The sequence below is a fragment of the Lissotriton vulgaris genome, chromosome 4_1 (assembly GCF_964263255.1).
Source record: "Lissotriton vulgaris chromosome 4_1, aLisVul1.2, whole genome shotgun sequence".
NCBI classification, from domain to species: domain Eukaryota; kingdom Metazoa; phylum Chordata; class Amphibia; order Caudata; family Salamandridae; genus Lissotriton; species Lissotriton vulgaris.
The window spans coordinates 1,591,870,009-1,591,884,323 of NC_141691.1; the positions used below are offsets into that span (position 1 = coordinate 1,591,870,009).

The 14,315-nt window shown below is 41.3% G+C and overlaps 1 protein-coding gene across 6 annotated transcripts in view; it reads left to right on the forward strand.

Moving 5' to 3' along the window:
- The window catches only part of CSPP1 (centrosome and spindle pole associated protein 1), a 1,363,238-nt gene that overhangs the window by 511,787 nt on the left and 837,136 nt on the right, over positions 1-14,315 (forward strand). For all 6 annotated transcript variants that reach the window (XM_086965839.1, XM_086965840.1, XM_086965843.1 and 3 more), the window contains 2 exons: positions 2,735-2,792; positions 12,623-12,912. In XM_086965839.1, the coding sequence (XP_086821965.1) occupies positions 2,735-2,792; positions 12,623-12,912 (348 nt within the window). The remainder of the gene's footprint in view (positions 1-2,734; positions 2,793-12,622; positions 12,913-14,315) is intronic.

Sequence of the window (14,315 nt, forward strand, 5' to 3'; positions counted from 1 at the left end):
ATTGCGATCAATTGGTCTGTATTCAAGCAAGAGGTAACGAGGGGTTCTCTGAAGAAGAAACTCATATCTATCCAGCATGTTATTTGTACATATTTCCGTACATCGATACACTGACACAAAAGTGCTAGATCCACCCTTAATACAAGGAACATTCCTGGAGAGCGTGTCACTTTAGTGTGTAGGGTATGTCTGATTGTGAACCAGACATAAACATCATAACGTCTGGACAAACCTCAAGCCCACTTGTATTAAATTGAGCGCTGAACTTCACCCCATGCAACTAAAAATCCTTCCCTTGTTTGTGAAACTCCTCGGGATATGTCCAAATTGAGAGTTAGAATGAACTTCAACAGTTTACCATTGTGGGTAACTGCAAGCAAACTATGTTCATGTATACTTCTGTTCTGCTACTATTTTCCTAAAGGTCAAATGAATTGTGAGAGCATTTGCACTACTTAACAGTAGTTTATGTAACTTTTCTTAAGGTTTTAGTGATTTTTATTTTGATACCTCAATTATCTGTTGCCTATTACAAGTTAGTCTGGTTAATAAAATGGTTATTTTTGGCGAGGCGTATAATTTTTTTTAAACTGGAAAAATACAATTAAACCAAGCATCGAACACTGATACATACAACTTAACAAACATGCATTGTTAAAGACTATTTCTTACAGCCTAAAGGTGTACGTTTCCACATTTCACAAACTCTGAAGAGATTATTTGGGTTTAGAAGTGAATTCTGCATTCCATTGTTTTGGGCAGTGTTGTGTCCATTGATTTATAGCAGCAACACTGCGTGAGACACCAGAATTCCACTGTGCACAGCCTAAGTATTGTACGCTGGACCAATAAATGTATGTTCCACTGGATTAATAATCAACACAAAGTGTTACCAAGAAGCCTAAAGGACTTGCATGTTCTCAAAAGTTCAGTGAGCCGAATATTACCTTAACAACGTCCCGTGCCACACCCACTTCTATGTCAAATTCATTAGTTTTTCTAAATGACAGAAACCAAGGAGATGAAGCATTGACAATGTCCTAATGAAGACTTGAGAACGCAGTCCACCAGGATTAAAATGTGACACAGACATACACAGCCAGAACGACTAATGATTGTGTAAAGAAAGACCCAGGAGAGCAACCCAAGGCTACGCCCGACTGAAGAGTCCCAATCAGGGCGAAACCATCTTAGATTGCTTGTGTTTTGGTTCAGGGAGGACCTAGCCTCGCAGTTTTCTGCTGGTGTGTTCCTGATAGAGCACGGTCAAGACTAATTTGCATATGGCTGGATGAAAAATGAGGTGGCATGGTGGACTAAAGAACAATGGGTTGGATTGCTTTCTCTAAGTAATTGCCAGTGGATAGACAAATTGCAAGTATTCCTTCCATCACCCTTCAGGGTTCGAACGTAATGTTGTCTTTCTACCCCTATCCCTCATGAGCGAGATTCACTGCTACACTATTATTTCCTTAACAAACATCCAGGAGAGTGGTTCAGCACTCAACTCAAAGATCAATTATATGTACAACACAAACTTTCAGTCCATAATGCACAATTAAGAATGGTAAGACATGGGCATCTCAGTGAACAAATGTGCAAGTTGTTCTTTCTTCCCAAAAATCTTTTTTCATCATCTTTTCTTAAAATCACAGCATACGATCAGTAGCCAACACGTGTTATCCACCTGAAACTTCTTCAGGGCTCAATATGCAAGCGGTCATCTTGCATATTCTTCATGTTGTTATTTAAAACAAAAGAATATGGTGTTTGGGTACTGTGGAGATCAGTTGCTCCAAAAAAGTAACAGCGTGGAGTCCAGTCCAATTCATTCTGCATGTGCAAGGTATTAAAAAAAGTATTTTGATTTGCACAGGAGGACAATTAATTGGTGTTCCGTGATTAAATAATTAGCCACATTCATGGTAAAGAAGTGGTCACCCATAGTTTACTGGAAACATGCACTGGTACACTTTTCGAGGTGTGCCTTTTGCCAGTGTTTTTGAATTGCAAAAATCTGGAAGTGTAAATCTCTGCTTGTTCTTTTCTGGATGGGTTTTGTATATAGGTTTTCAAGTGCTGATTCCAGTCAACAGTTTTGGAAACAGGCTTTGCCCCCACCACAGATGTCTTCAATTCCCTTATGGTTCGCAAATGGCAGGAGCCTTTAGACCAAGAATAAAACACTTATTTGAAGGTGTTTTCTTACAGTTTATATAAGAGCGCAAGATGTGATGCTGCAAGTTAAGGAGCACATTACCATTTATTGTTCCATGGTGGCCTTACATTATAGGAAGGTTCCTATTTGCTTATGGAATGTGCAGTGAACTTAAGTGATTGTAAGGCACAATAGGAAATTGTTCCAAACAAGGTAAGTTTAACTTAGGCTGCCTCCAAATTTGATTTGCACAAACATATGAGTACACACATACATTTGGTACATATCAAATGACGAAGAGCCTCTAACAATGTTATCTTTATAATGGGTAGCATTTTATTAATGTATCAAACTCTCCACTGTGTTGTGTACATGTTTGTAGTACTTATTTAGTGAGCAATGGTTTTTGTTTCACAAGCTACTGAGTTTTGTATCTGCTTGGCAAACTTTCTCAGCATCATTTGGTATGTTAGATTCACAAATTATACACAGGGGAATTTTTTTAATTCATAGGTGCAGAATAAATGAACATTCTATAACTTTCTTACAGTGTTTCGGCTAATTTGTTTTTCTTAGAGAAAAAGAACTTGAACTCAAAGTTGCAGCTTCTGGAGCTACTGATCCTGAGAAGCAGGTAAGAAGCACATAATTCTCTGTATCTTGTTTCCAGCTCCGGCACAGTCACATGTCCCCCCACCCCACCCCATCCTTCCTTATAGATTTCACATACAAAATTGATATGCATTTATGTGGGAAATAGGGTTGTTGATTCAATGGGGTGTTAACCTTGCTCAAGCAACAGCACACTTCCAGTCAGGGTGAACCACAAAAGCAAATACATTAACCTGTGCTTTAATCCTCTGGTAGCTTGGCACAAAAGAATAAAATTGCGGCAATGTGTAAAATGTTTATGCAGCACACAAACAGTAATAACGTGAGAAATCAGCACAAGAGAAATCCCACACCATTTTAGAAAAACAGAGTAAATTTAAATATATTGTTTGACACCAAAATGACACAAATCCAATCAGTAGAACTGAAGTTATGAACTTTAAAGTAAAACCTAGCTCCTAAAAGATCGAACCGCAGACGTGTAGTCGTAGGGAGACTGGGTCAAAGTCGAAAAATATGGCCACGTGCGAGTCAGGTTCAAGAAGTGGCTTGAGTCTGGTCGGTGCTTACTTCCTCACTTAGATAGGAAAACATTTCTGAGAAAGTAAAGTTCAGAAGGGCACTGCTACAGGCAGTGTCTGAGGAGAGCACAATTTTTCTTTGAAGATTTCTATTTTTGGACTTAGTCTCTTTTTTGAAAGTCGAAAAACTCTGGCCAAACGAGGCAGGAGGCTTTAGCCTTTGAGAGTTCCAGGAGGCTGGATACTACTTTGGCAAAGGACTGCTGAACAGAATTTGATGCTGCGGAGCAAAACATAGCAGGAGCTACCGCAACATCAGGCTGACTTGGGATGCACCTTGGGCTAATAAACAAGCAGGTTTGTCCTGATCTCTGTTAAATTCTCAGAGCAGTTTGTAGCCCAAAAATGTTTGTCCCAAGTTTTTGGTTTTGGTTATCTGGGCACCTTTAGCACCACCACCTAGGGTCCAGGATTAGAGGGGCACCACTTGGGGGGGGGGGGGGGGGTTAGGTTACTCTGACTGGGTCCAGGTGCGGGTTAAAGATGGTTGGATCTTTTTCTGTCCATGAGGCTCTGATCAAGAGGCCAGCCAGCTAGCCCTTGGCTTCAGTCTGGTAGTCCTGGGTTTAAGTGGTGAACCAGAGCTCAAACAGCAGGGCATCTTTTTCCCTCTCAATTCTTGGTTGGAAAGGTTGATCCTGACAAAGCACTGTGCTTTGTTTGAAACACTCTCTGTGTAAGCTGTTTATATATCTTGTGCCACAAAGTCTGTATTTTTATATTTTAATTGGAAGTTTTGGAAAGAACTACTATTAACCAAATGGAGGCTCTGATACTTAACTATTGGCATACTAATCAGGCGAGTCTGGGCTCTAGGTCAAGAGAGACTGAATGACAGGAACGAACCCTGACCAGATAGGTAATGCTAACTTTTAAAGGCCTGTACTCCTTTGCAGGGCTTCACAGTCTAAGAAAGAGCACTGCCCTGCCAGAACCTATCCTCTGCAATGTTGTTTTTAAAAACATTCTTTATTTGTTGTTGATATCAAACTTACCAGCAAACTGGTTCAACCAGGCATCAATTTACACAGGGAGCATTGCGCCAATACAAAACAATATAAGTGGGAAAGATCAAGGAGATTACAGGGTTACATCACTGTACCGTGGTAGTCCAGGCCTTCGTTATGCGTATCACATTATATCATGGAGACCACCGCAGATATCAAGTAGCGTGGAACAGTTCGCACTTGGGCGTGCCTTCGCGTTCCTTTGTCTTCACCTCATCCTCACATCTCACTGCCTCCTGCAGTTGTAGGGTACACCTGTTTCTGTAAGTTTTTCAAGCTTGAATTATAAAAGGTTTCTTCAACACTTTTTGCATTACCATTTTCTTTGACTTTCCATAACATATGGCACAACCAGTCGCGATACAGGCACATAGCTGGGCGGCGGTTACATAGCATTTGATACTGCATGGAGACCCTGATACGGGGATTAATGTTATCATGGTGGTCGAGGCGGATCCAGCATACCACTTAGAGGTTTTTTATTCCTGGGTTACATTTCCTGCATATGATGCAAATTATGATTTTTTTTCATTCTGACACGGTCACTTGCCCTCTGGCAGTAATTTGGTTTAATGGTGCCCTTCCTCACCCTATCTCTTTTGTTTGAATGGGCCCCTTAAGTATAGATGGGGCTGCTTGGCCGGTTCTAGCTGGCTTTACACCACATCCAAACTATCTAAATGTTACTTTAGTGGAGCTTCGTCAGCTCCATGCACAGGTGACTCAACTCTATAGACTGGTCATACAATCCATTTCTCGTACCATTCAGTTGGTTCCGCCTGGAGCCGGGCCTCCGGCACCTGTACAGGGTGGGCGTCTTGTGATTAGTCCCATCATGATTAATTTGGTGATGAGCAAACGTCCTCAGAATCGTGAGGATCTTCCCTTTTGGACAGCACAAAAAAATTTAACAGATTGAAGCAGTTTTCCGGCACACAAGCCCTGTAGAGAACCAAAGGATCCTTACTATGTGTTTGCCACATGATCTGACCCCCCCCCCCTCTAGTAGATTACAACACCTGGGAAACGGTGTTTGCCTCAGTCTGAACACTGTGCTTTGGCACCCCCTCCATGAGTGTTCTCCCAAGCGTTCTAAAACAAGTACAGGATGAATACGGGGCTGGCCCAGCCCTGGATTTCGGGATTAAATTAGTGGGAAGGTTCCCTATTGTCTCCAATCTGATTCAGGCTAACATTAAAGGTGAAGCGGTCTGCTTGCAGGTGTGCCAAAGCCTCGCGGTGGTGGCGGATGTTGATCGGGAGCGACAGTTTCTGATTATTATTGCAGATGTCTACACATCCCTAGGTCGCAATAATTTGGGAGTCAGACCATTTACACCAGTAGAAGCTAAACCCCCTCCGGACAAGGATTGTCGTCCAGTCTTTCCTAAGAAGGGCTGTTAAAAAAATTGGCAGCAACAGAGCCTGGTTAGCCTCCACCGGACGCTTCTGAGCATAGATAGGATATACATGACTGCTCTAAAATTAAAACACCTGAGAGGTTCCAGATTCCTGATCTCTGTTCTCCTTGTTCCTTTCAGGAATTGTTGGATCAACAATTTTGCGAAGGATGACAACAGGATTGCAGACAGGGTGAGTCCGTGCAACAACATGGCGAGACCCGCTGCACCAGTTTCACATAAAAGTCAAGCTGGAGGAACCACCTCAGTATCGTGCACCGTTTTAGAAGAAAGAAGTTGCTGCTTTAACTGCAAAGTATGCCCCAGATGGTGAGAACCCTGCTCCTGGACTGGAGTTGGGCGGTAACGCTGCTCGACAGTGCAGTGGAAGTTACCATAGTTCGGCAGACACTCTGCCAGCGTCTTGAGGTGAAAGCAACTGATACTTTTATTACTGTTGAAACGTCGGACACCTGGTAGCTCCCCCTGATAGACTTTACCAGATATTAAATGCATCATAAATTCTGACTTTAGGGACAAGTTGACTTCTTCCTATGGCCCTTTGCTGGCGGAGGTTGATTTGCCTCTCCCTTTTGTCCTCGCTTCCTCTAGGGATGAGGATATAAATTTGCCGTCTTTCTCTCAGTATGTCCCAGAAGGGACTAAACAAGTTTATGCTTCGGAATGGGCTCTGGCCTTAGCGCCTGCTTTGTATTGCAATCAGGCGGGTTGGGATAGAGATTCACCTTTGCATGTAATTCCTTTGCAGTCTACACCTCAGCCTCAACCGTAATAGCCTATTAAAAGTGATGCTAAAGCGTCCTTTAGAGACAGTCTGACACAATTGGAATATCAGGGTGTTATTGAGCCCTGTATTTCGTCAATAAATATTCCTCTTTTTCTGATATTGAAGCTGGACGGTTCATATTGTACAGTTTAGACTACCGACATTTGAACAGTCATGTTCATACCTTTGCAGTACAGAACATACACAGCTCTGCGTTAGTAAATAACCTAGTTCGTAAGAAGTTCAAAACTATGCTAGATATTTCCAATGTATTTTTCAGTCACACTGTGGCTCCTGAGAGCTGTGACTTAACCGCATTCAGCATTCTCTCCAATCAGAGGCGCTCTGCGAGATTGCCTACGGGGTATAATTATAGGGCCCGGGTTTTTGCTGCACCCATAGTGTCGATTTTACATGAGAGTTGAGACAGATTCATTTTCTTATGTCGATGATATTTAATTGATGGATGACTAATTAAATCAGCATCTAATGTGTGTAGACCGCATAGTTACACATTTTTCAGCTTAAGTTACAAATTTTACTTTGCGAAATCTCATAATTCCTTTTTGGCAATTCTTTTTCTCGGCTATGAACTTGATAATGAGGGTAGAGGTTTAGCACCCCACTTTTTGAGAAATGTGCTCAATTGCAACCTCCTTCTACCCTCAAAAAGTAATCTTTGCTGGGTTTCTTGAATTTCGGCAGAACCTTCATTCCAGATTATGCCCAGCATGTCAAACCGCAATACTCGTTGATACAACCTTCTTTTTCGTCTTCCAGTTGGCTTCCGGGACACTGCGTCAGTTCTGCGGTTTATCAGTCTGCTCTGCTTGCTACTCAATTCTTGTTGACACAAGATAATACTACGAATTTGGTCATAAGGATTGTACCGGGGACGTTGGGTTTCACCTACGTGACTTTCAATGAAGGGGATGCAGTTCCCATAGCATACTCCCTCTGAAATGCATTTTTCTTCTACCAATTTTTTTTTGTACTGTGATACGGATGCCGATTTTAAAAGAATGCTCTCTGGCTCAGGGCAAACACATTTTCATGCTGTCGCCTGTGCCTGCTTTTGAAGCTGTCACCAAGGCGAGCATGCACAATTCTAAAGCTCTGCATCCTCGTTAGATACAATGGGCTAGTTCATTGACATCGGCTGGTGTCAATTTAATCTTTAATCCTTCTTTGCAGACACAAGCGTTTTTACAATATGAACATGTTCATCCTCTTCCTTTATCCCTACTGCCTCTGGATCCGTATAAATGTATCATTTACACTGATGAGTCTGCACAGCCAGCAATTGGTCTAAACATGCCTATTCTGCAACCTGTACTGTTGGGGCAGGCACAATAGTGGACGGTGATTTTAAATCCTCCCTGGTTCACACACAATCCCTTGGGGATTGTAAGGCACAATTGGACGAGTTACGCACTTTACTGTTAGCCCTTGAGTTTGCTGATCCTGAAGTGCCTACTCTTGTAGTATGCGATTCCTTCTACTGTACAATCCTTTAATGACAACCTATTCTTTTGGAAACAGAATGATTTTCGTGATTCTAAGGGTGGTCGCAATAAAGCCTAAAACGATTTGGGTCCGGGTGGCTTCTCTTAAGGAACGTTTGCCACTCACACATGTAATGGATACATTGGGCCATCAACTACTAAAATTGATGATGATACTTTGGCGGCTTTTGCTGCAACAAAGGAGGGGGCACCTTATCCCCAGGGTTTCCACATACATTATACTTATCATTTGACAATTGACCAAGTTCCATTTGTGACTATTCCCTCGGTTGGCGCTCGCTCGATTCTCAAAGAGGACCGCAGGCTTACGCTTTTTGTGGCAGCCCATGAAGGAATGGCTTCCCCGCATGCAGGAGTGACAGCCAAAATTACTGTTTTACAGCAACGTTCTTGGTGGCACAAATTATATCAACAAATATGCAAATATGTACTTTCCTGTGACATTTTTCAACAGATGAAACCTTCGACTGTCTCGCTTCCACCAATCAATTTTCATTTCTAATCAACCGTTTGGTTGTATTTATCTTGTTCACGCTTTCAAATGCATTTTGATTGCAGTAGTTCCTCCCACGTTGGGGCTCCCCTTTCAGGATACCTCTTATATTCTTTTACTTTCCACTTGTGCTCGAAATCTGAGGTGTGGTGGCTTTGCAAAAGAAGAGTGCTTTAAGGCCTGGGTTCTGATTGCTTGAAGTTTGCTTCTAATACAACAATGCAAATTGGTTACCAATGCCACTTGGCTTCCCTATGGTTTCCAATGTTTAGGTGTAGCACTACTTATTATTACCGTGGGCCTCCCACCATGATGACGGGGAATATTTAAGCATGGCATATGAATCTATGATAGATATCAATACTAAAGAACCACATGATACAAGTAAGTAACTTGTTTTCCCAGAGCCGACATTTCCCAAAGGGTGAACAAGTCCGTTCACAAAAATATATATATTGAGGGTGTATATTCACATGTGTGTGCACATGAGTTTCTGTGTGTATCACAATGACTGAGGCACCACCAGCAGTTCAGAATTGAGGACACTGGCAAAAGTATTAATTTGTCAATCACAAATAGCTAAAGGCAAGGCTTTCCCGTGTAGAGTGTTCACGGTGTTGATACCAGTGTGTATGTTCCAGAGGGCTGCTTTTCAGGAAAGTCTTAGCAGTGCTCATTGTAAGTCATTGAGTCATGGCTAACAGGAGTAACACGTTTCTGTGTGTGTGGTCTAACTGCATTAGCATCAACACTGGAATACTTCTAGTTGCTACTTGTTTGTCATTACAAAAGAGCTCTGTTGCAGCCATTGTTCTGTCCGGTGTGGAATATTGGACTACTGGTGGTCACTGATGAGCATATGGGTAGTGATGTGTGTGTGTAAAGAAAGAGCAGTTGAATAATTAATAAATGCTAGACAATACAGTAAGGCAAGGGCATAACCTATTGCTGTGTTTGAAAAGTGGTACAATGCAATTCCACATTGACATGGTATACACAGGCCATCGCATATCCTTTTTAGTTTGGTACACTGTGTGGCTTGTTTGGGTATTTCATGCTCACCCCTCCCTACTATTATTGCTCAAGCTACGCCCCTGCGTAGGCGTGGTCTAACATTTTCCCGTTCCACTTCTGTTCAGTGGTTAACTGGCCTGTAGTATAGGCAGATCAACTGTATTCTGTCCCCCCCAGAGGTGCCCAGTCATGGCAACATAAGTAGTAAATAAGCTTACCATAAAGATTAGCTTCTCTACCATATTGTTGGAAATGTTTTGAATTTTTGTAAAGCGGGAACTAACCTGATATAAAATATTCGCAGTTTTCATTAAGTACATAATGTACAGGCTTAACAGTGCTTCCACGGCAATAACCAACATGAAAGATTAGTACGAGCACTGCTCCTTTTCTAAGTGTGTTAGATTTCTTTAGCATTTGTGTGAATGTTGTACTATTTTGCGTGGTAACCTTGATAGTGGTGAAAGTAGTAAGTAGGCACAGGCATTCAGAATTTCTTTATGTACTCAATGAGACTGGGCATTGTAGATGCTCTCAAGTCTTTGTTAATGAGGAATGATTTTAGGTTGTATGGTACCATGGGTGCTACACTATAACCATTGATCAGTTGCTGAATATTTCTGAAAGCCATGCAAAAGTTTAGTAGTTACTCAAATCACAGTCCAAGCTGTCAGAGGGCTCCCAGGCATAAAGGTATCCATCATGTCGGGGCACTCAAGAAAGAAACAAAGGCTGCTTTTTCTGGTATAGCAGATGTAGGTCAACGTTTGTTTGGTTCTCTTAGAGAGCCTGTGTTGAGGGATAACCTCTCCAATATGTCTGGCGATTGTTCACCCCCTGTTTTGCATGTCTCAGCTGGTTCCCCTCATTCTGCGTCTCATTTCCAGGAGTTACTTGAAGAATTGCCTTAAATCCTAATTAGACAGGTGGCTTGAAACGTGAACTTTGTGAGGTCATGCCGAAGGGGATCGAGCATTCTTACATTGACCACCTGGTGGTGCTCTGGTTTTTTTTGGCAGTTTCGAAGCTGGCAGGTGTTAAATGTGGTGCCCAGAGATCTGATACCGTTTACTAAGATGGCCGCATTTATTCTGTGTTGCAGGGTTTTTTCATTTCAGGAGGGCACTTGTGAGATAAATGTTACTTCTTGTAGATGTTTGGACAGCTCCAGGGCAGCTGGGCCTGTATCTTGATTCAGCATGTATTTGTCTCCCACCATTTGGGCACTTGTTGGGCTGCCCAGTAATTAAGTTCTACATATGTGTGGAGCACATTGTAATTTACTGTAGTCTCATTCACAAATCCAAATGAGCTGGGACCATTGAGCCTGACTACATACACCTCGAGATTACTTGGTTACTTTACATGATATTGCCACTGTGGTTGTGTTCTTGAGCCGCAACCTTAAAGTCCCAAAACACTTTTGTTCTCAAGGACAGTAAGGTTATTATGACACATATCCTACGCTAAGGCATAAACGTTAATAGTGAGTTTTACATTGGTTACTCTATGAGGCATTAACATCAACCAAAAGCATTCCTGTGTTGTATTTGTCATAGATCTGCATGCTAATTTAATTTTTTTGTGCTGTCTTGCAGCTAAGTGAAGAGAAGGTAAAACGCATTTCTTGCTGTTCTCTAAAATCCCATTACCCTGTTTTGGAGTTTAAGTAGCTGTTAGCACTGTGATTCTTCCCTTGCATGTAACAACCAGGATCTTAAAATTGCATCGTTTTTGTACAATTCCGACCTTATTAAAGTGCTTTGATAACATTTATATTAATCTGATAAAGGTGGGATGGCTAATTATTATAATATAGAATTTTAGAAAACAGCATGTACACGTTTGTTTCAGTGTCTGCATGCTTTTGTATTACTGAAATGTGACATGTTGTCAGTGATCGGTCTAGAACATTAATGCAACTGGGCAGGCCGCAGAATCCTATCCTTGTAGACAACATATTTACAAAGGTGGTGCATATACCCTCCCAAAGTCAATGTTTGCCACCATAATGTAGGTTTGGTGCTCTGAAAAAATAGGAAATTGACATGCACTCCTAAAATCCCCAGATCACCGAGACGTTGTCTGTGAACCTTTCAAACAATGCAACATGTATATTACATCGTAGGACATTTCGGTGCACGTTTGAAGTCCAATTTTGTATTTCATCATGGGCTCCTTGAAGGTCAAACGTGTACCTATTTTCCGTTCAAAGAAAGTAGGCATTTTCTATTACAAACTCAAATGTATATTGTAGAGGATTTTATTGTTCCTGGCATTCTTAAACGTCATTGAGCTTTGGCAATACCATTATTTTTGATTATGATTTGGCATTGTAAATGGGTGGCATGAAACCCGCATTTGTTGTTAAAGTAAACCATCAAATACGGCTACAGACTTTTTCAGCAGCCGAGGGTCTTTTTAGGCATTGCATATTGTTTTTCTGAAATGGCATCTCAAAAAAAATTGTACATGCATGTTACATTTTGGGGTTTTTTGGTATAATATATCTTAGGATGAGTCTTTGATTAAATATTTAAGGTTTGCAGATGAAATTTAAGTAGTCGAGTTAGCCCGTGAATTTGGGAAAAATGCATTGCTGTTGTCTCAGCCATCCTCACAGCTTTACCCAGTAATTGAGACAAATCCCGCAGACTTTCTGTAAACAGCTTAGGTCCACTGCAGACTGAAGACTAATTTAAAGTTAAGGATGACTGACAGTAGGTTGAAAGATTACGTGACATATTAGATGTTATGAGGCCATTTTAAGTTGTACCGGCAGAGTAACTTGAAAATTTTAAACTCCTTTCAATCAAATTACACACCCCCACGTGTACGTTTGCACAAGTAGTATATACCGAGGAAGAATAAAGTAGGCAAACAAGTAGCTCCATTACATCAGCCATTGACTTCCAAGGGAATTGTGTTACAGTTGTGTAAATTGGCAGCAGTGTATCTTTTATTGAAGTGCTGTTTCTGTTAACTGGAGTAGCCATGTGAAGCTAGGAGGAATGCTGTTAACTGTTATATTGTGTGTTTACCAGCCTGATAGACTGAGAGTATTTGGGGCACAAAACCGCCAGCATGATGTTCCGGAACGAAATGTGCCATACAGGCCCGGGAGAGGTGTTGGACCAGGAAACCCTAAGATGCCTTTTGAAGAGAGGTCTGCAGTTGAAGAGAGGAGGCCACCTGAAAAACCCAGAGTAGCCTTCCAGCACCCGGCATCCGACAGACCTGACCTTAGCAACAACTATGGTGCTGCACCGGTTTCAGTTAATGAAAACTATTATAGAGGGCTATCCAACAGTCTTGGAGAAATGATGGCTCCCAGGTACCCAACATTATTATTTTCGAATGTCTCAGAACTCTAACCATGATAGCATGATTTTTGTGTAATGCAGTAATTTTGATCTTGGTTGAGTCTTGTTTTGTTAACTTTCTTTGATTCCGTTATGTGTTGCATATTCATTTTGCCGTGAACATGAAACCGTTTTGTGTGTGTGTGTAATGTCATTGAATTTCATTGTGTCGGGCATTTGTCTGGTTTAGTTGGGGTACTGTAAATGTTAATCCAGATATAATGTGTCTCCTGGTGATTTACCTATCCTAGGGAAATAAGGCTGGGTTCAATCATAAATATGTCTATAGAACTATGGTCTTAAAAGCATTTTCATTTGTTATGCTCCTTAAGCCAACTTTAAGGCAACGGGGTTAGCTTAATATGTACTAGATGCAGCATTTGTTTAAAGAATGTATGACATTGATAGTCAAAACTAGCCCCGTATATCAGCACAATGCCTTGTTACTGGTATTTTATTTGGTCTGCAGTAGCAGTACCTCCATAGGCCCTATGCACAAAGGTAAATTTAAATGAATAGTTTTACTCACAGATCTACTCCTACCCCTCTGTGTAAGTCCCCACTTGTTTATTGTTCACCATTTCAAAGTTGAAATTTACACCTAGGTGTAGACTTAAATGTCTCTGCTCTATCCAGTGAGGGGGCGGTGTCATGTAAGACCTGAAGTTACCATTTTTTTTTTATTAGTTTGTATTGATTAATAATACCATTAGTAACTTTTCACTTGTTAGTGGAGAGCTCCATGTGGAAAAATATAGGGGAATACAATAAAGGTTTCTTTTTTAAAAATATTTAATGTTATTGAATTTAAAATATAAATGTGAACTTTTTTTAATCAAATCTCTTTATTGACAGTTCAATTAAAACAATTGCAAGCATCAAACTGTACAATGGTACAACCACCGTCCCTTTTAAACCCCCCAAGCCAACAACAGAATTCGACTTGACCACAGTAGGCAGCAATTCCTGCAACCTGATAGGGATAATGTCATCACATATGTTACCTGTTTATCTATTCCAACGTCCCCAGATCTTTTCCCATTTTTGAGGCATCCACGGCCTTTATATACCACCTCTCGGCCAACATACAGCAATCCATGCCACATTTCTAGTCCTCCATTTGCATAACCTGCTCTGCGCCCCACAATCTTGCCACATTCTGTTTAGTTACTCCAACCCTTGGGGGATCTATATACGTTCCAAATGGAGCAGGTCTTTTCCTCCCAGATATAGATGAGACACCACTATGCCGAGCCAGTAAGAGAACCTTCACATACCTAGCCCACTGACACAACCAACGCAACCCAAATGTCTTGAAGTATTGGACAGTCCCATACCATATGGTAAGAAGTATTCGTGTGTCCACAACTTCGAC